Here is a 22,396-nt window from a genome sequence, read left to right as displayed (position 1 = left end):
ACAGATCTGGGAGGATGTTAGTGAAACCTCAAAAAATTGTCTGTAAGCTAGAGCAGCACATTGTCACTGTTTGTATCAAATAAAACATCTCTGATAAATATGTACACACACAAACATACATAATCAAATGCGGGTCATTATTTAAGTTATGTAAAAAAGAAAAATCGTCTTTTTTTTTCGCCCCGGGGTCGTCTTGCATTCACCCGCCCTGGGCCGCAGTCCTTCTCGAAGCATGTGAACTTAAAGTCACCATGTCTTATATTGTCTTATGCTTTCTATACATTAGTCTCCAGCCCGTTCATGTCCACGGAGCAGTGGTCCCTGTGCTCTCTCTTGTGGTGCGACGGGTGGGCGTGTTTCTTCTTCTCCAGCGGCCGGAAGCCCTCCTCCAGCTGCATGAGGCGAGCCACCTCTTGGTGGTAGTGTTCTTGCCTGCTGCCCGGGGGAGGGGGCTGGAAGCATCCGTTCTTCTGGTTCTGGTAGGTCATCATCTGCTGGATGCTTATCATGGGTTTAGTCTCACAGATCAGAGGCACCTGGAGAACGCAATGATGGAATCACGTATTTATCAGCAAATATATATATTTAATACAAAATGCTTACATCCATAGCTCCATAGGGATGTTTTGTGTCCCTTAGATCATCAAGTATATAGCACGAATACATTCTTTATCAGTTTATGGTGCCTTCAGTAATTATGGTACTACTCACTGGAATTCCCTTCCACATGAACTAACATTTGCTTTAACCTGTTAACTCCTGAGTCTGTTTTTCAGTTCTCAGGCTCGAAAATGACATTCCCAGAACAAATGACTACAACTTCACTTCTAAAAGGGGTAAATTAATAATCTTTTGGTAACACTTTATATTAAGGTACACAAATTAACCATCAACTAGTTGTTAATTAACATGCATATTAGCAGTATATTGGCTCTTTATTAGTCATTATCAGCGACGTGCAGTCAGGGGAGGCAGAGCCTCACCTGTCATACTCCAATGTAACGGAAAATAACTAAAGAAAAACTAAATAGTAATAATAATAAAATGTCTCCACTGATCTGTGTTGTAAGTGTGATTTATGTATGATTCCAATCGCTTTTTATAGTCAAAATCAGCAAATTTGCCGAGCTCCGTTACAACTACGGGGAGCGATGAGAAGTGAGGCAGGGACGAGCGTGGGCACTAATTTAGCGCAGGCACTTATTTTGTGAGCGCGCTCAAGCCAGTTACTGTGGGGCTGAGGTGAGGCACAGATGAGCTCTGCCTCACCTCAGAATGCGTCACCCCACAGAAACTGGCTGGAAAGCGGGCCCTAACCATCTCACTGTATGTCACCAATGTAATGTTTGTAGATCCCTTTATTACATGTGTCCTCGCCATCCATAGTCTCTAAATAACTTATTTCACGTATATATGATATTTAGGCTCGCTGGTCTCATCGTACAACAGCAATGAAAAAAGCACCAGGGGAGGCAGCCATAACCTCTGCCGCACTGAAGGGGGCGCACGTGAGCCCACAGGTTCTTGTTGCTACTGTAATTCTACGCAGAGACGGTAGACAACAAACTAGACTTTTGAAACTACAGGAAGATAAGGAGGACTTTTACAAAAAAGTAATAGAGATTGTTGTCCAGAAGGATAGCATGGACTTCATCTTCAAGTCAAGGTAAGACCACAACTGTAATGAAAATGGGATCTTACTAAGAAAGAACAATCCAATATTTTGATTTTGGGTATCCTTTTGTTGAACGGTCTGTTTAAAATGAATCGAAGCATCAGACTAAAAAAGCTTATGAAAATATTTCGATTAAGGTCAAAATATAATATTTGTAAATCTGACTCTGAAAGAGTCAGTGCCTCACCAGCCATGAACCTCACCGCACGTCACTGGTCATTATAAAACACGTATTAATGCCTTATTCTACATGACCATATTCTACAAGTAATAAGCCATTAGTTGAGAGTTTTTCCTCAATAGCCCTCTAATTAGTGCTTATTTATTGCAAGTAAGGAAGTTGTTGTACATGAGTTTTGGTCTTAATATGCTCTGCTCAATATGGGCCTAATAAGGCAGTAGTCCCACAAGAATAGTAATTCTCCCATAATAACACTTAACAAATATGATCTATTCTTATGTAACAAGACATGAAACTATAAGTGTTAATTGTGTCTAAATAATTCAAAATTAGGTATTTATATCTAAGACATTTGGGGTATTGACAGTTCAGCTACCAATAGCAAGGTGATATTGACCTGTATGTTTCATATTTGCACATTTATATATTTGTAAAATTTGTACTGAAGGTTAGACAGGAAACTGGGTACAGGAAGTAGGAGAAAGTGAACTGAATAGCATGGCAGTAGACATCCATGAGTAGACTGCTACTAATTTTCCCTATGCAACCTGAAGAGTAAAAGGGTCAAGTCCGTCAGAAAGCAATGACTGTAAGTGTAAGTGTACGCCTTACACTTACACTGTAAGGATTAGTGACATGTATTGTGTTTATGTGATGACATTTGGAGATGTTAAAACACAATGAGAAAATGCGTTAGCATTCGTGCTAGCGTTAGCATACATGCTAGCGTTAGCTATTAGCTATATTTACCTTGTTTACACTTAGTGGTCCTTAAAGGTAGGATAGGTAAGTTTGAGAAACCGGCTCGAGATCGCTAGAATTTGAAAATACACAACCGGAGAAAATCTGCCACTTCCTTACAGAGCCCCTCCTCCAACACACACGAACGCGCACATGACCAATGAGGGCACGAGATAAGTCTGTGCACAGATGGAAGGCTGACAGGCAGGTAGGCCATCCAGTTATTTTAGCCGGGCCGGCTAAAATGATTGGTCGTGCTTTTTACAGTATTACGGCTTCCACAGATTACATTTTTTTATGGATTTGTTGTCAAAGCACTTAAGATATTCATTGCTATCGGGATGTTAAGAGCATTCCATGGAATATAACAAAAAGTGTATCTCGAGCCGGTTTCTCAAACTTACCTACCCCACCTTTAATCTGTGTATGTTACACTTGCATGTATGAGATCATTAAGTGCCTTGTAACTTCTTTTTTTACAGTTTCACTCCGTTTGAATGTCAGTGGACTGCAAATAAGTCAATAAAGGAGCATGGCTGCTCATTCCCTGGCTCTCAAAAGAGTTTGGCTGGCTGTTTAATCTATGTTCACACTGAGACAGTACAACACATAGAGAGAACAGTGCACCTATTGTGTAAGTACATACAAGCAGGTCACACAGTATGATCACAAATACATCAACTCTGTTAAAAATCAGTTTTTATAAAAAAAGTAAAGGCATATGTTCTCAGCCTTGTAGAAACTTGACATGTTTTGGTACATGTGTCTGAACCTCTCTTTAGTGGTTCATTAATAAAACTAATATTTCAACGTGTGCCTACTTTGTTCATGTAGGTTCATTTCAGTAGTTGTGTGCTATAATGTATTTACAAAGTGTGAAGAGGAGGCAACTTTAGAATAGGGAACCTGTTCAGGTCAATTAGAGTCAAACTACTAGCTTATTGGTTATGAACAAGACTTCACTTTAAAATAGGGAACATATTCTTAGATATAAATACCTAATTTTGAGTTATTTAGACACAATTAACACTTATAGTTTCATGTCTTGTTACATAAGAATAGATCATATTTGTTAAGTGTTATTATGGGAGAATTACTATTCTTGTGGGACTACTGCCTTATTAGGCCCATATTGAGCAGAGCATATTAAGACCAAAACTCATGGACATCAACTTCCTTACTTGCAATAAATAAGCACTAATTAGAGGGCTATTGAGGAAAAACTCTCAACTAATGGCTTATTACTTGTAGAATATGGTCATGCAGAATAAGGCATTAATACGTGTTTTATAATGACTAATAAAGAGCCAATATACTGCTAATATGCATGTTAATTAACAACTAGTTGATTACTGTACCTTAATATAAAGTGCTACCTAAATTCAGATTGAACATAGTACAAAAATATAAATTATAGTGTCCGTCCAAAAATAAAACATTACTTATAGTGAAAACCACCCTTGAATGATGGGATAGTAGACTAAAAGCTTTAGGAATCCAAACTATAACATATAATAAGTACCCTGTATCAAGATTGATGCAAAACAAGTGACATTTGACCTTTTTAGAGAGATTTAGCAAAAGCTGTCATACACTCTGGTAGCTCTCATAGCAACTATATATGAAAACTCCGTTATTGACATAAATATGAAGATGGATTATCAGTAATCATTTCAAACACATTGGATTAACCTATGGATTAACCTTCAGCAGCGTTTGTATCGTTTTAATGCCATTGAACACAACTTTTGATCAGAACAACAGTATAGGTAAGACAATGTCCCGTTCTTGCTCCGTAAAGCTCCGTGTTGTGATGTCTGTGTTTGATTCCCCTGTCGCGAGTTCTGATCGCTCAGTGATGCTTATACCCCTAGAATCTGTGGAATCTCAGCTTGCTAATCGATATCTTGTTTGTGCAGATCCGATATGTAATAATATTTATACCTAGAGTTCTGTGCTGGTGTGTTAGCATTGTTTCGCTCAGGGCTCATTTAGACGCCTCATGTGAGACTTGTGTTTTGTTTCGGTAAAAATGGTTCATACCGTCAGTTAGCTGACTTTCTTCCCGTTAAGTGCGTATGACACATTAATAGGTTTTAAATGTTAAGAAGCCCTGAGACACAGTTTCGTGAAAAAAAAACAGTGTGTTCTTTTAACTAACATATTTTGTTTCGCAATATTTTAGATTGAGTTAGATTGAAGACTGTTGATATGGCACTTACGCCCTATTATGATAATTTTCAGGTTCTTACCTTCACTGAAAAAACTGAAACGTTGACTTTAAATAAATGTATTACGTCAGCAGATGTCACATAACAATATTAGGTTAGATGAAAGCAATAATATTAAGTTTCAATACAAAATAATTGAGTTCAACTTAATATTATTGCTTTCAACTAACCTAATACAGTTTTTTGAAATGTGTTGACATTGTTAACATTTAATTTAAGTTAACGTTTCAGAGTCAGGGCTACCCACATTCCTTGAACTTTTCTCTAGGTCTTTCAAACTAAGATGAAGGCTCTCACCTGCTCCCCTTCTTTGACAAAATCTTTTCTGCAGATATGAGCCATGATGCCTGTGGCCAGTGCATCCCCCATCACATTCACCATGGTCCTGAATCGATCCCTTGATAATAAAAAGGATGAAAAGTAATGCACAGTGTCAAAGACGCTTGGGAAAATTTGATATTTTTCATCATCGGTTGAGATGTTTAGGTTATGCAATGTAAAGCATTAACATTTTTAAATACATCAAGTATGGTACTCATGCATAATTTGGTATTTGCATATACAATATAAAAAATACTCATGCTAAGATGCTACAGAGTACAAAGACACTCAAACGTCATAACGACATGCTGAGTCGAAGAGCTTCACATGTTGGAAAGATGAACCCTTACTTACAAAGCCCAATCAACAGCAATGATAAGAGTGATATCATCGGTGGGCAGGCCCACTGAGGTCAGCACGATCACCATGGTTACGAGTCCAGCCTGTGGGATTCCTGCTGCTCCGATACTGGCTGCCGTGGCGGTGATGCTGATGGAGCGGAAAGGAGCATTTATTTTTGTTTGATATTGTAACAATTACTCATCATAGGTGAGAGCTAACCGACGGAAAGTGCGGCAGTTTGCCATCCTGTCAAGCTCTTCATTCTAGCACAACATTTTTAGTTTACGATAAAAAACTGTGGCGAAATATTTAATTCAATTCTTTAAAAATGTTTTATTGTACCTGATTAACACAAATTCAGGCTCCTCATTTGTGGCATATGAATGGGAATGTGCTGGCTACAATTGTTGTATTGCCAGCAAATCTTATCAGATGTTGCTAGCTTTAACACTATTGCTTAATCTCAGAGTTGAATGTGCTCTCCGTCTCCAGCTGACATTTAATATTGACAGCTGACTCAATTTCGAATGATAAACAGGTAAAGTACGTTATTTTATAACGACCAACAAAATAATTAGCTAAAAACACAGACCTTGTGGTCGTGTCTAGATGCTAACCCTACATTTGCAAAACTTGCGAAACATACAAGACTTGCTGACCATTAGATTAATTCCTAACCTTAACATCTTGCAATAGTTTCGAAAACAGAGGGTTAGGATCTAGATGAGTCGGAGTAGAATGTGTTGGATGCTGTGTTTAAATCAAAAACTTTAAATACGTTTTGAAAATGATATTATTGTAATTTTACATTTTCTAATGACATAGAATGTATAAGTCGTAGCATTACATTTTTTAATTAAGTTAAGTATTGAAATAATGTAGGGAGAATGATTGAGGGGATATTTTATCCCACACCCGGACCTTTGATCACAAACTGACAAACTGTCCCTCTGCAGGGCTGGTGGGGGGGTTGTGGGGGTTAAGGGGTTGTGTTGGCATGCAGATGGAGCAGCTCCTTGGTCAGCCGCCAAACGGCACGGGAACAGGGCGCAGAGAGAGGAAAATTATTATAATTCTGCCGTGACAAGGGAGATGAGTAATACAGGTCATATGGGTTTTACCGCCAAGGGATTATGACGGAGTGGGCACAGACTGCAGCCATGAGGAGAGGTCTGCTTAATGTTATTACTGTTGGACATGAAATCAGAGGAAGGACAGGCCATTTTTAGACCTGGGTGGGCTTGATCTCCTGTGGTAAAAAAGTTATAGGGAGTCAGTGGAAAGGGGACTGTTTTTGTCTGTGTGTCTCTCGGTCTGTCTCTCGGTCTGTCTGTGTGTCTGTCTGTCTGTCTGTCTGTCTGTCTGTCTGTCTGTCTGTCTGTCTGTCTGTCTGTCTGTTTGTCTGTGTGGCTGTTTGTCTGTCTGACTGTCTGTGTGGCTGTTTGTCTGTCTGACTGTCTGTCTGACTGTCTGTGTGGCTGTTTGTCTGTCTGACTGTCTGTCTGACTGTCTGTGTCCCCGGGGCTTCCAGACCGATTTAGCAGAAATCAGATCAGACTAAGGAGCTCATATGAGATGTAATCTGTGTGACATTTACATATATGTGTATCTAGTAAATCCCATAATATTTGTTATTAATTTAGAATTAAACTAAATGTGTGACGTTGGATTCATTCAAATGTTGCACTGAAAAAAACATGTATGCCTGCTCTATTTTTTGACTCAGATGCAATTTATAGCTTATATCCTCACACTATCAAAGGTTTTCCTCATTCGTTCAATTTATATTGAGATAAGAATCTGTGCATAAAGAGTATTTGATGTGAATTATTTCATTCTATTTCCAAAAGAAGGCTGAGAAGATTGATACCCTACTCTATTATCTGCACGGTTGATATGAAGTCACAAACAGCAGCTTGCTAGTTTAGCTTAGCATTGAAACTACAAACGGCGAGAAAAGCTAGCCTCGACTCCAGGTTCAAGGTCAGTAACTTAGTTCATTTTTTTCACACAGTTTTTTGAAGTAATCCAACAAAATTAATAAAAATATTGGCATCACAATTTCATCTCCGATATTTGACCGAGGAGCCAGGAGGATTTCATCCGACTGTGCTAATATCCTTCAATATTTTTCCTTCCCTCAACTGCTGACATATCTTACGCTTCATTACATTTCCACCAAAAGCCACCATTTATTTTAGCCAGTCCCAGTCTAAATGTACTTACCTGATCGTGATGATCTGTCCAAAGTCAAGCTCATAGTTATTAACTTGGGCGATGAAGATGGCTGCCACAGCCTCGTAGAGTGCGGTGCCGTCCATATTGATGGTGGCCCCGACAGGCAACACAAAGCGGATGATGCGTCTGTCGATGTGGTTGTTCTCAAGTAGGCACTTGAAGGTGATAGGCAGTGTGGCAGAGCTGAAGAAAAAAAAACTACATTAGTTTAATTACGGTATATTAACATATACATATATGAAGACTCCTTTGAGACAAGCAGAGTTCGATTGAATAATACCACAAAATGCTTTTTACAGGGGCTGTTGCCCTGAAACTCCTGCAGTTTTCTAAAACTGCCACAAATTGGTATTAATACATTTTCCTATGTTTATTCTAAAAAAGTATAGAGACATATAGTTTTGTGTTGATGAGGGGAAAATGCTAGTCTTTGGGTTGATATACAAATACAAGAACATAATGTGTAGATATACCAATATTGAAGATGTCAATGAATATCCACAAAATGGTTGCGCAAGAGCCAACGTGCATACGCATGGATATATTTTATCAAAATGTAAGATTAGCTGTGATTTAAATGAGACTAAGGTTTGTTAGTGAACGACTGAATGCTGCAAAAACAAAATTGTATTTAGAGGTTTCGTTGGTTCTACCTCTTAGTAACTGTTAACTGCAACACATACTGTAAACAACCAGCAAATAGTTGTTTATTGGAACCTTCACTACCACACTGCATGAAACATCACAATATTTCTCATCAGCAGCAGAAGATCAGTGAAGTGTAAACTGTCATCTTGAGGTGGTGTCGGAGGTTAAAAGGGTAAAGGTCACAGTAAAACCCCACAATCATCCAATGATTCAAGGAGAACTCCATTATCCACCCACTCACTGTTCAGGGGGCATCAATGTGTAACTTATGTGTTCCTCGAGAGAACCAATATGAGTCTCAGGTGACCTCACATGATATGCATCTTGCAAAGGGAAATAAACAAATCAAAATGTAGCCGACTTGTGTTTCTTAACCCTATTCTTCCCTTTTATTTGTTTACTTCTTCTTTGAAATAAATGTTGTATTTGTTCTTGCGTTGCAGCTTTAATAGCAATGTAAACAATAAATCATATTTGGGAAATTTCAATTATTACCCTGCGGATGGTTTTACAACACCACAACCATCAGCAATACTGTAAGTGACTGGGAGGACGACAAATACAAATATTCTCATATGTGAATTCATGCAATGTGTTCAGTTATTTTGTATTGTCTCTCGGTAGCTCCCTCATGACGAACTCCAAAAGAACCAAAGAATGTTAGCACACTGGCTGTTCAGAATAAAACATTTAGTGACAATGTTTTATATAATAACTCTCACTGCCAGAACGGTAGACAAAGATATGCAGTGTTGAAAAGTATAAATATTTGTCACTTATTTCACCTGGTGCCTGATAGCTAGTAGCTAGCCAGCTTACGTTAAATGTATAGTTTGTTTCAAAAACTCATGTGTGGACATTTATTTTGCACTCCGACCGTCTGTTCATGAACAGTCAGATCCTCCTTTCAAGTCCAACAATGTTTTCAAATAAGCATTGTTTGGATAAATTGGGAATGTTCATTTTTTCTTTTTCTCCTTGGAAAATTGTTAATTCTTAATGAAAGATATATTTTAAAGCTTAAAAACTTTAGCATAGCAATGCTAAGTGAACTTATTTTACTTGCTCTATAGTTGCAGTATCGCTCTAGTTTAGGAACAAAAAAGGGAATTCTACACAGCATGTTTGGCTCTGAAGAAAAACAGCCTAACAGATTCACATGGCCCCAACCGTTATAAATTAATAAATCCAATGCAATGTTCAATTTGGAAAAATCCAATCTTTTCATTTTACCTGGAGGATGTGGCCAAGGAGATGAGAAGGGCCTGCAAAATTCCTCTTATGTACACAATGGGGCTCTTCTTAGTGATGAAGAAGTACATGGCCGGGAGGATGAAGAGGCCATGTAGCACCAAGCCCATTACCACCGTAATGGCGTAAAAACCCAGCTTCTTTCCCATGGCTGAAGGGTCGTCCATCTCCAAGATCTTACCGGCAACCAGAAAGACGATGCCAAAAGGGAAATACCTGTAAGGGACAGAAGAAAGGTAGAGTATTTGTTGCTGTTCTATTTTTTTCTAAATTAGGTATTTTTTTTCTTCAAGTCTCAGCACTCATGATGCATTTACTGTTCAAAAACACTTCTATACATGTATTCCTGCTAGTGGTTCTTTGAACCAAACGCTAGAATACAATCCAATACGGGGAATAGGACCATCCCAGGAGCACATGAATGCACCATTGGCGTGAGTCCTCAGAGTGCTATTTGATTTATAAAGGTATTGGTCATTTTGTGTAGATTGGATAAATTAAAATGTGGGGGTTACAAAGAATATACCAATTAGCTCTGAGGGGACATAAATGACCAAATCAAATGTCATAAAAAATCATCCCAACATAGGAGCCATGATCATCTGAACACATTTTCTGGAAATTTAGAATTCAGATTTTGACATGCATAACATAAAGTTAGGGGACAACCAAAGTCAAAAAGATCAATTCCCTGGGCACCCTACATCTAATTAAAATGTTATAGCAATCGATCCAATAGTTTAGAAACTTCATTAAAAAACATCATATCAATCTTATAGTGTTACATTAGAATAACTCAGGGATCAACAATATAGTGTGATTCATCCTCTGGGGAACATGAATGCCTTTATTAATGTCATAGTGAACTTACTGACAAAGGCGCTGATATTACCAGCCATAAAGCCAAGCAAAAAACGAGAAATTCCAAATTCTTCTTCAGCTACAATAATGATCAATAGTACTAGTATCAGCAAAACTGCTTAATTGACTTAAAGTGGACCTATCATGCTATATTTGAATAATATAGTGTAGGACCATACCTATATAAGGCATATTTATACTTTTTTTTTTTCAAAATACCAAACAGATCATGCATTTTAGCCATGCCTCATTTCGCTCAATTTGAAAGATGTTAGCTCTGTTTTTGCAAGGGCTGATTCTGTGAGAACAGCACCATCTACAGGCCTGGCATATGTACTACAGCGTCTCCAGCGCTTTCGAACGGCAATGGCCGTGGCTGTCTCCTCCTGATTGGTGGAGTTGGCCCAATAGCCGTAGCGCCACTGTCCTGACGTCAGGACAGTGTTCAAATCTGGATCAGTTTTTATCAGATCCGTTGCAGCCCCTTTTTTAGAGATTTGGGTATGGAGGAAAATAGAGAGGGTTGTGTTTTCTGACACTTGGTGAGTTCCCTGGAACACCGGCGACACATATTCATGTATAAAAGACGTACAAAAGTGCATTTTGCATGATAGGTCCCCTTTAATTTTGGTGTTTCTTACTTCCAAGATATAACTCTTACCAGATGACAATGGCAACGATCTTCAGAACGGCCTCATTCACACTCTGGCAGAAGTTGACCAAAGCGCTTCCGTTGGGTCCCATTCTTCCTAACATAATTCCTGGATAGAAAAAGAGAACCACAACAACATAGATTGCATTCATTGTTTGTTAAATGCATCAATTATAAACCTCCACTGATGCACCCACAGTGTTAATTGATGGAGGTCACCATTTCTTTGTTCTCTGCGTTCCACATGGAATCACATCCCATTATAAACGTAATTATCCAGGAATATAATTGCCAAGATTGCAATTATGTAACTTAACTCTGAAGATGTGTGTGTAGGATATATGCCAACCACTTACCCATGGTAGCTGAAAAAATGACTATCCCAAGCACATTCATGCCTTCACTGGTACCAGGAGATGTTTTCATGATGACATCAGGCGGTGGCGTGAGATCCAGGGAGAAATTCTGTATATCTGTGCCATTGTCGTCCTGGATGCCGTAGATGTAGACCCTGCGTGTGGTGGTCTCATCCAGGAGCTGAGCCACTGTTGGTTTGAAGATGAGCTCAGGAACTCTCTGGGTTCGATACTTGAGACCAAAGACAGAGCCAACATCAGCACAGACATGACACCAACAGAGATGTTCAGGGCAGCGGATCCTCACATAATAATGATCTATACATGGGCTCATTTCAAAGGTGTAGAGATTTGAATTAGAAGATTCACATCATGGGAGTGGATTGCAGTAGACGCGCCGTTATTTAATGTTTTTAGTCAGTTCAATGTTTTTCCGATAAAGATCATTTTTTTCTTCACTTTTATTTTTACTTATTGATTTTTTATTTTTTTTTCTGTGTGTCTTTGCCATTAACATTTGTGCTTACCTGTTGAAAAGTGGCTTGAACCAGGTTCGCTGGAAACATGTTGCTGTGGAAGACAATTTTGAGAAATATTTTAGATGGAATATGAGGCTACATATATAAATACACTTATAATATATCATATATATATATATGTATTTTCAAGGTTAATTGTCATTCAAAGCAATAACATCACATTTAATGGAAGGTCAAAATTCATAATAAAATCTTAAACCAAAAGTAACTACTGTAGTCACCATTGACGCTAACCTTGGAAAAAGATAGGTTGATATCTTGTTCAAAAACATACAGCTCTGGAAAAAACTAAGAGATCACTCCAAATTTTTCTTAAATCTCAATCTCTACATGTAAGGCCCTTCCAGTGTCTGTTGAATTCCAGCAGAGAGAAATGTTGTCAGTAGTTTATAGAATTAAAAAAAAAATGCAAGTTTTACTCAAAAACATACCTAAAACCAGAGAAACTGATAATTTGTCACTGGTCTCTTAATTATTTCCAGAGCTGTATATGATAATGTTGTGTATCCAGAGTCTTTTAAATAATTTCTGTACCCATCTGTAGTGTTTTACTAAAAAATGTTCCCAGTGAAAAGAGGAACTATCACAAATGGTTAGTGTTTTCCCCCATTGATCGTGGCTGATAAGAATCTTCGCAATCTTCATTATTTTCCACACTGAAAGCTGCTCAGACAACTGGTTAGTTATAAACTTTAACAATGACCCCTAATAAGCACACTCTTATTTCATCCGAGCACAATTATATTGAGTGTTCTTCCTGCCAAAGGTAACTGCAGCAGAGATGACTCAGATGCTCCAAGATAAAGAACGGGTGGAAGATGGAGGTACAGGTAGAATAGTGTCATTTTAGGAAATTGGATGCCCAACCACCCCTCATACATGAGTTGAGATGAAGGCTTGTTCTTCAGAGATAACTCATCCACAGAAACGAAAAGGAAAAAATAACAGATTGGGAAATACAGTATTAATACTACTTATCCTTTGAGGAGTATGAATCTTCATGTCAATGGTTGTTGTGTTTTCCTACCATTGTCAGAAGACATGCAATAAAAAATGGACAGAACCCCAGCGGGACATGGTAGTGACCTGTCAATCACAAGCTAGCCATGCCCTAAAGCAGGGGTGGGGAACCTTTTTCCTCTCAAGGGTCATTTCAATTTTTTCAACGTTCCTCTGCAATGTGAAACTGGAAGAAAGGTGTAGAAATATATTTAACATTTCACCGTCTGCATGTTCGCTTAAAGTGACTGTGAGCTCCGGAAAACATTTCACAGCAAACACGCTGAAGCTCTGACTGATAATGAAAACGTTTTGAATGTAGAAACTTGAAAGAAGTGTAAAAAAAAAAGGGCTAAACTTAAAATAAATCGAACGCTTTTTATACATTCAACCATTGAATCAAATGCAAAGAGGGCCGTACAAATGATTGACCTCTGCTTAAAAATACTAAAATCACAGCCCATTCATTTCGCCTTTCTTTCATGCTGTGCAAAGAAAAAGCAACCTCTCAATCCAGATATCTTACCACGACTCACGCATGCATGCACTTGCACGGTTGTGGCATGACCACCAAAACAGAAAGATATGGACACAAGATGTGTGCAAATGTATTTAGTTCCATCCATGTGAACATGATTTAAGTGGGGGGGGACCTAACCTCCTCTAGAGGGGTCCGGACGCATGCTCCCCTGGGAAGATTTTTTTTTAAACGTTGAAGTTAAAAGCATCAATCTGGTGGACTTTGAGAGCAACATTAGGAGATCTATGGATACATCTCTCAACACCCATATGAAACAGAACTGTAAGCAGATTTTATTTTTCTTTATGGATATTTTACAAATCACTCTCCTTTCAAACTGTATTCTTGTTTATTAATAACAACTTTTTTTTACTGTCATATAGTATTTTATACCTGTTTTTTTATAACTATAATGATCATATAAAGATGTGCCTTTACCTCACTGGTTGGAGAAAAAGCTTCTTATATTCGTTAGCATAGCTAGCTAACCAGATGCTAATAACAACAAAGTTATTGACTGTATGATCAGTATGACAGATGAACAGATCGCCACTGGGCTTTCAACTAAGACACAGCCACGCAGAAACTGCGGCATGTGTAAGGCTCCTTATGGGTACTGCAATTTTTGGAAGTGGTGGAGCGGCGTTCTGGTGCTCTCCGTCAGAACTGCACCCCTTTCAGACGAGACATACACCACGTGATGACACGTTAGGCTCGTGTTGTGTTCATGGACCCTGACCTTGGCCAGGAAAAACAGGCACTCGCTTGTTTAATTTTTTTGCAGTCTAGATTTCTTAATTTTTTATCTTTTTTGCGTGTGTTTATAAATTACCTCGAGGGCCGTACCAAATGGTCTCGCGGGCCGTATACGGCCCGGGGGCCGGAGGTTCCCCACCCCTGCCCTAAAGCATACGCTGTGTTGTGTCTCGTCAAATGTGTTAGTTATGTTTATGTATGGTCATTTCCTGTTTTATTTTGTACTTACCTCTTGTCTTTCATTTCAAGCCCTGTTTCTTCCTCCCCTTGTGTGTTTTCCCGCCATCATCAGTGTCTGCCCCGCCCCTGATTGTTTCCACCTGTTCCCACTCACCTCATGTTTAAATAGTCCTGTCTCTCCCTGTCCTGTGTCAGTTCGTCTTGTTTGTTTCCACGAATGGGCGTGCCAAGCCTCAGCTCAGAAAGGATCGCTTTCTCTCATGTCAGGTTTTGTTGTTTTGTTAATTTTGTAGGCTTAAGTTTCTTTCTTAAGTTCTCTTTTTGTTATGCATAGTTTTTCCTCCTTGTGAGCGCTTTTTGTTAATTCCATTACCTACTCTGTTAAAAGGAATTTCCTGATCTTTGAAATTAAAGATACTTTTTTTACATTTAAGACTTTGTCTCTGGGTCTTGCATTTGGGTCCATCAGTTTGTGTGGAGGTCCTGACACGCTGCTTTATCTTCTATTTTACTCTAAACACAAATCAAAATCATACATTACATTACATTTTTACATTACATTGCATTTAGCTGACGCTTTTATCCAAAGCGACTTACAATAAGTGCATTCGACCAAGAAGATACAAACTTGAAGAAAACAGAATCATATAACGGGGCATTTCCACCATGGCGCGGAGCGCGGTTTAAGCTTGCCGTGTCGTGCCGGGCCTGTTTTTGGTTGTGCTTCCACTAGGCCTAGTTCCGGCCCGGGGGTACCTTTTCACCTCTTTTCTGGCCCGACAAAATCGTGGTTCTATCGGGGCCAACAAACAGGGCTGAGTTTGCTAAACCAGAGAGAGAATCGCTGGCAAGGGGGCTACAACTACAACAAGATGAACATATTTGACCGTGATTTAATTGTAATACACGTTTCAAAATGATGCCGAAGTAACAACATACTTATACCGGTTAGTAAAAACCATGAACCTTTGACAAGTCTGCAGACAGACGGCAGGCGAAAAACCTTTTAAAATGCGTGTTTTCTAGATGGAGATTGGCTAAGCTAACGCAATATATGCTCCGACCGTCCACACTCACAACAACGGCCTATACAGACATAAATAAACCAGCGACTGTATTCGCCATGACACAGACAGTCTGTGGTTTGTAGTTGTTTAACTTTTGTCTAGTTTCTGAACAGATATGAGGAGCTGTGAGCTTGACTGCTAACAGCTAACGGCTGTGTTGTTTTTCTGGGGTTCTCATTGAAGATTACGTCACGGCTCCGCCTACACTGCGTTACTATAGTAACTACCCCAGTTCCTAAACTGTAATGGAAGCGCAGCATGAAGTGAGCCGGCCCTAACAAGGCCCAACGCGGCCTAGCAGTACCGAGCGAGGCCGAGGCCGACCGTGTGGTGGAAATGCGCCATTAGTACATCAGGTTTCATAGAGCCAAACCATTTTAAGTGCTACTCAACTGGCTTTAGATAAGCCAGTCCTTTGTTAGTATACAAGTGCTTTGTTAGTAATTTTATTGCTCGAAGTGGAGTCGAAAGAGATGAGTTTTTAGACTGCGCCGGAAGATGTGTAAGCTTTCTGCTGTCCTGATGTCAATAGTCGCGTTCACACCAAGTACTTTCCTGTACTTAGTTCCGGCACATATGCCGCGTTTCCACTACACGGCCTCGCTCGGCCCCGCTCGGTATGGCTGGGCCTCGTTAGGACTGGCTCACTTTATGGCGCATTTCCATTACAGTTTAGGAACTGGGGCAGTATCTATAGTAACGCAGTGTAGGCGGAGCCGTGACGTGATCTTCAGAGGACCCCAGAAAAACAACACAGCCGTTAGCTGTTAGCACTCAGAGCTCACAGCTCCTCATATATGTTCAGAAACTAGACAAAAGTTAAACAAGTACACACCACAGACTGCCTGTGTCATGGTGAATACAGTCGCTGCTTTATTTATGTCTGTATAGGCCGTTGTTGTGAGTGTGGACGGTCGGGGCATATACTGCGTTAGCTTAGCCAATCTCCATTTAGAAAACAAGCATTTTAAAAGGTTTTTCCCCTGCCGTCTGTCTGCAGACTTGACAAAGCATTAATTCATGGTTTTTACTAACCGGTATCAGTATGTTGTTACTTAGGCATCATTTTGAAACGTGTATTACAATTAAATCACGGTCAAATATGTCCATCTTGTTGTAGTTGTTGCCCCCTTGCCAGCGACGCTCTCTCTAGTTTAGCATACTCAGCCCGACTCAGCCTCGTTGTCTCTGGCCCTGGCCCCACGATTTTATGAGGCCAGAAAAACTGTGAATTAGGACCCGCCGGCCGGTACTAGGCCAAGTGGAAACGCAACCAAAGACGGGCCGCTGACGTCACAGCCCTCTTAAACCGGGCTGCGGGCTGTAGTGGAAACGCGCCATAAGAGCCCCGGCGCTTTTAACCCCAGGGCACTTAGTACAGATCGCGTTCACACCGGAGTACTTTTCCCTGAGGGAAGATTACGCAAATGAGCCGCTGACGTCACTTCTTCTTCTGCTTTGGCTTTACTGGCAGGCCACAAACCACTTCACGGCGAGTACAGTAGGTGGCGGTATGCACCTTAAAGTTGTTTGCAATCCGCTGCAAAACAAGAGAAGAAGAAGAAAAACTTCCTGCGTATACTGCGACGCCCACCCACTCGCTGTACATTAGGCGTCTGTTGTTTACCTTCCGACCTCAGACATGATGGAGATGGAGTCGACTGAAGTTGTGCTGTTTGTGCTCATGTTATACAGCTTTGTAACTGAGTTAATGCAGCCTGAGCAACTTGCGTACAATAACAAAACAAGCCGAGCACGAGTGGTGGTGGAGAACGCTTTTGGCAGACTGAAGGGCAGGTGGCGGTGCTTGATGAAAAGAAACGACTGCAAGATGGACAAGATCACATTCCAGGTGGCAGCATGTTGCATATTACATAACCTTTGTGAAAGTAATGAGTACAGGGACGAATGGACTGCCTTACCGGTGACCCAGCTTTATGAGGCATCTGAACAGCGTGTAAATTGTAAACATTTTGACAATAAAGATGATCTTTTGTACAGTGCTTTTGTTTCTCTTTTATTTTCCAGTCAAGACAGGCAACATTACAATAGTGTACAGTGTGGCAATATAATAACAATAAACTGTGCCAGGTGTGTTGTATGCACAGTAAATAGGCTCAGCAGCAAACCCACCGTTATTATTTATCTTCCTGAGACCCACTGCATCCGTCTGCCATAAACATACATGTTAGTTTCGGCCCATAGTGGACTCCATTTTGTGTTGTGTAAAATGGGGGGGGGAATTAAAAGTTTACAAATCCCCATGTCCTCCTCAGAGGACAATCATAAAAACATTTAGTTTTAGGTCAAATAATATTTAAAATTATATAAATTATCATATTTGTGTATGTGCCCCTGCCATTCCTCCACAAGGTTGAAACATTGATGATAAATAAATGACAAATAAAGCTTTGCCAGTTTATAACCGATGAAACATGATGGTATCAGAATAATCACTTACATGTGATGTATAGGATGCTACACAGGTCACAAAAGATAAAGTGTCAGGAGAAATAAGCAAGCTACAGGATCTGTTTAACAGTAAATAGAAGTTCACATTTTTAATGTAAATAAAATAGAAGTTGTACATGTAAATTAACATTATCAATATAAAATAAAGTGTCAGTTGTATCAAGACTATATAATAACAGTAATAACAATAATATAAAATGAACTGGTGAGTCCTCCGTTTCCTGGGCCTTGGTGAACAGCACCATCTGATCCCCATGCATCGACTCTTTCACCACGGCACGCCGGTCCTCCAACGCCTGGGCGGTGTCAAAGAAATTCGCATCCCGTGGCCGCTTTCCTAAGAGGGGAAAATAAGCAAGATCTGTTTAGTCGCCATGTAGTTTTACAACATACTAGGAATGTTTTTTTGGTATTTTCACAAATAGAATTAAGGTTTCACAAATCTGAAACTGTGTTATAAAGAATGTTTAGCCTCTCTGAGATAATCCAGTCCAGATTTGATGAGTCTAGGTATAGTGGTTTTAGATCAGGACCTGGTCTAATGTGGTCTACATGTAAAAAAGCACTGAAATCTCCCTTTTTTGTATTTTCACAAATAGAATTAAGGTTTCACAAATCTGAAACTGTGTTATAAAGAATCTTTTGACTCTCTGGGATAATCCAGTCCAGATTTGATGAGTCTAGGTATAGTGGTTTTAGATCAGGACCTGGTCTAATGTGGCCAGGATGCGAAAAAGCACTAAAATCTCTCTTTTTTGTATTTTCACAAATAGAATTAAGGTTTCACAAATCTGAAACTGTGTTATAAAGAATGTTTAGCCTCTCTGGGATAATCCAGTCCAAATAAATCGGCTATGCAGCGATTTAAGAGGTTCAAACACGGAGGATTGTTCCTTTTTGAAGAGTGCTGCATGTATGCTTGAACTTTGTTTAATGTTGTTGAGGCAAGTTAAACATAAAATATGATGAATATTATGAAATAAACATGATTGTGAACATCAGTTTGATGCGTAACGTTCTTTCAAGACAAAGTTACAGTGTGTGTACCTTTGCGTTTGGTTGCTGGTAAGGAGGACGACCAAGCGCTGTGATCTAGAATGCAAAGCTCGCTTGTTTCCAATCCCGAGAGTTGTCCATCCTCGCCTGAAACAGATGATTAGTGCCATGAGTTAGTGAAGCAAATTACAGAAACACTGCACAGTTATTCACAAGTCAAAACGTTTTCATAGCGGCCGAGAATATCTAGCTAGCTAGATGTAGCTAGCTCGGGGCCGGTGTTAGCCTATTCAGCCTGGCATGGCTAGCATGATCTACTGAGCAAATAAAAGTACATCTGAGACCATTATTGTGCAGTGCATGTAGTTGATTTTACCTTCGTCGTGGTAGTCATCGTTGGCCACTGAATCCGCTGTTTGTAGTCCTGAGTTTCTTTATTTTTAGCCGGCTGTGCACGATTCCCAGGTCGAGTGAAAGCTACTGAACTGGCTTCAGTAGCATTCCCTGGGTCGCGTCCTCGGCGTAGATCTCCAGAAGCGCCGACACCTCCTCATCATTTCTTGATGCTTGCCATAACTGCTTTCAAAAACAAACCCAACGCTCCGTTGGTGCGTTGGGTTTTTGTAGCGAGGAAAAACAATGGCGTCTCCACACAACATTTTCACAGTTGTACGGGCGTGGTTTGCAATTCGCCCAGCCAATCAGCACTGGGGCACTTTTGGGGCACTTTTCACCCACAGAAAAGTACGCTCTCCCAGCGGGCTCTAAAAATGGGGGTAAAAGTACCCGAGATTAAGTACGATTTTTGGTGTGAACGCGACATAAGGGGTACTCACGGAACTAAACGCGAAAAGTACGGTGAAAAGTACTCCGGTGTGAACGCGGCTAATGGGGAGCTCATTCCACCATTTTGGAGCCAGGATAGCAAACCGACGTGTTTTTGCTGATGGGAACTTGGGTCCCCCTCGCAGTGCGGGTGCAGCGAGCCATTTGGCTGATGCAGAGTGGAGTGCACCTGCTGGGGTGTATGGTTTAACTATGTCCTGGATGTAGGAAGGGCCAGATCCATTCACAGCATGGTACGCAAGTACCAGTGTCTTGAAGTGGATTCTAGCAGTTACTGGAAGCCAGTGAAGGGAGCGGAGGAGCGGTGTGGAGTGGGAAAATGTAGGAAGGTTGAAGACCAGACGAGCTGCTGCATTCTGGATGAGCTGCAGAGGTCGGATGGCACATGCAGGTAGACCAGCCAGGACGGAGTTGCAGTAGTCTAGGCATGAGATGACGAGAGCCTGGACCAGAAGTTGCGTCGCTTTCTGGGTCAGGAGGGGACGTATCCTCCTGATGTTGTAAAGAGTGTATCTGCAGCAGCGGGTTGTTGCAGCGATGTTTGCAGTGAAGGACAGTTTGTTATCTAGGGTCACACCCAGATTCCTTGCAGTCTGAGTCGGAGAAATAACAGAGGGGCCGATGTTGATTGTTAGGTCAAGAGTGGGACAATCTTTTCCCGGAAGAAAAAGCAGTTCAGTCTCCATGATAAATAATTATATTAAGGGGTGTTTGTGACCAATTTTGCACTCAACATCAATCTTAACACATCATTTTGGTTGATTGAGTTCCGGAGCAGAAATAAGTTAGCATTTAGCACTTCCAGGTTGGCTGCCTTTCATAGTAGAGATTTTGTTTAGATGGTATAAAATATGTAAGTAAATAGCCTACTAGTGAATGGCTGATGCTTCTATGTGTCATAAAAACAGTAGTTGCTAACAACATTTTTTAGCCACCTTTAGCTTAGTGGTAGTGACACCGGCCATCATTTAGTTTGTTTATAGCCAAATGTTAGCTTTTTACTTTTGGCAGTTCCATTAGCGCTTAAAAAATCATAAGAGTGGTGTTAATATGTGGAGATTATACAGCTAAAAATATTCTTAAATCCAATGGAAATATCCCATAGCTTTAAAATGAGGGAGCCAAATTTAGGGTGGCCTACAAAAATACATCATCACTGCAATACTCTGTTTTAACTTATTCTGTAATGACATCTGTCGTCAGAGACTGTTTTCTCAGTGCATACATGGAATGTTCCCTTCAACCTACTTTGAAGTTCAGGTTGACTCCAATAGTAATTGTTCATTTTTTCCTTCACTGCCCAATTTAACTTATTCCAAATAATAAATATCACTTTGTGCCAATTCTGACTAGAATAATAAAGGAATGATTTTTGATGGTTTGCACAGCAGCATTGTTATGCTTTCAATAGATGAACAGGAGTGCGCTGCCTTTAAAGGCCCAGACACACCAGGCAGTCACCAGAGAACTCGCCGACACCGACGCCGACTGTTGCGTCGCCGTGTTCTCCTGCGTCTTGGCCATGTGTCGCACTGGAACACACCGCAAAGACTTCAGCCGAGCACGTACGAACTGCGCATGCGTGAGTGGCAATAACTCTCCTTAACAGCAGGCGGCGGTAGTGTGTATTCGTCATTCAAAATAGGCAACAACCGGAAGACAGAGAAGAAGAACAGACTGTGATATAAACAAACAACAAATAGCGTGTGCGTTCCATTTTCACTCTCGTCCACCGTCTTAGTGTCGAAATATCAGCTCCAAAACGAACAAAATGACCTGTTTATTTTCCTGTCATGTTGACAGGTTATCATCATGTAGGCATTGATAAAAGCTCATTCTAATGTTGTGTTATGTGTGTATGAAGGTACGAAATAAAGTTTTGCATTGCCTATCCTGCTATTTGTGTTTATTCTTTTAATCACACAGCGATAAGAAACAATAACAATGTGCCTACATAACTGTCAGTTGCAGCCCTAGCATTAGTATTGGTTATAGTAAAATAATGCAGATATATTATATATATATATATCCCAACAGGCCACCTTGTTTATGGTTAGATTCAGTTTTAGTAGAATATAAAATACATGAATGATGAAATGAGCACATAAAGTGCAGACATACTATAAAATCACAGTTAATAGACCTGCATCTGATGATCGCAGTGTTCTGGCGGGTGTGTAGTTTATTGAGTCAGCAATGTAGTAATGTATGTAATGTAATAATGGCCACTTCTTGCTAAATTTACATTTCCATGTGATGCTTTTATCCGAGGCGACTCACAATAGGTAAATGAACAGCAGTAGACAGTATCTCATTTACTTAGACACTGTACTTAAAGCTCCCATGTCATGCTTTTCCGGTTATTACCCGTCCCCTTGTGTGTTATGAAGGTTTTTATGCATGTAAACGGTGTGCAGAGTCAAAACCCTCAAAGTACACCCTGTAGCGAGTAAAACTCTAACACTCTAACACCTCCCCAAAACGCCTCGTTGGAGATACGTCACTGCCCATTTGATTCTTCCGG

General features: G+C 40.2%; 1 protein-coding gene across 1 annotated transcript in view; it reads right to left on the bottom strand.

Annotated features, from left to right (window-relative positions):
- Positions 1-275: 275 nt before the first annotated feature.
- The window catches only part of slc1a7a (solute carrier family 1 member 7a), a 64,777-nt gene continuing 42,656 nt past the window's right edge, over positions 276-22,396 (bottom strand). The window contains exons 4-11 of the mRNA XM_034137978.1: positions 12,025-12,067; positions 11,498-11,729; positions 11,151-11,250; positions 9,611-9,844; positions 7,718-7,912; positions 5,504-5,638; positions 5,126-5,225; positions 276-536 (exon numbers count right to left, since the gene is read on the bottom strand). Coding sequence (XP_033993869.1) covers positions 276-536; positions 5,126-5,225; positions 5,504-5,638; positions 7,718-7,912; positions 9,611-9,844; positions 11,151-11,250; positions 11,498-11,729; positions 12,025-12,067 — 1,300 coding nt within the window. The remainder of the gene's footprint in view (positions 537-5,125; positions 5,226-5,503; positions 5,639-7,717; positions 7,913-9,610; positions 9,845-11,150; positions 11,251-11,497; positions 11,730-12,024; positions 12,068-22,396) is intronic.

Source organism: Trematomus bernacchii, unplaced genomic scaffold, assembly GCF_902827165.1.
Source record: "Trematomus bernacchii unplaced genomic scaffold, fTreBer1.1, whole genome shotgun sequence".
NCBI lineage: Eukaryota > Metazoa > Chordata > Actinopteri > Perciformes > Nototheniidae > Trematomus > Trematomus bernacchii.
This window is presented reverse-complemented; position numbering and strand designations above follow the sequence as displayed.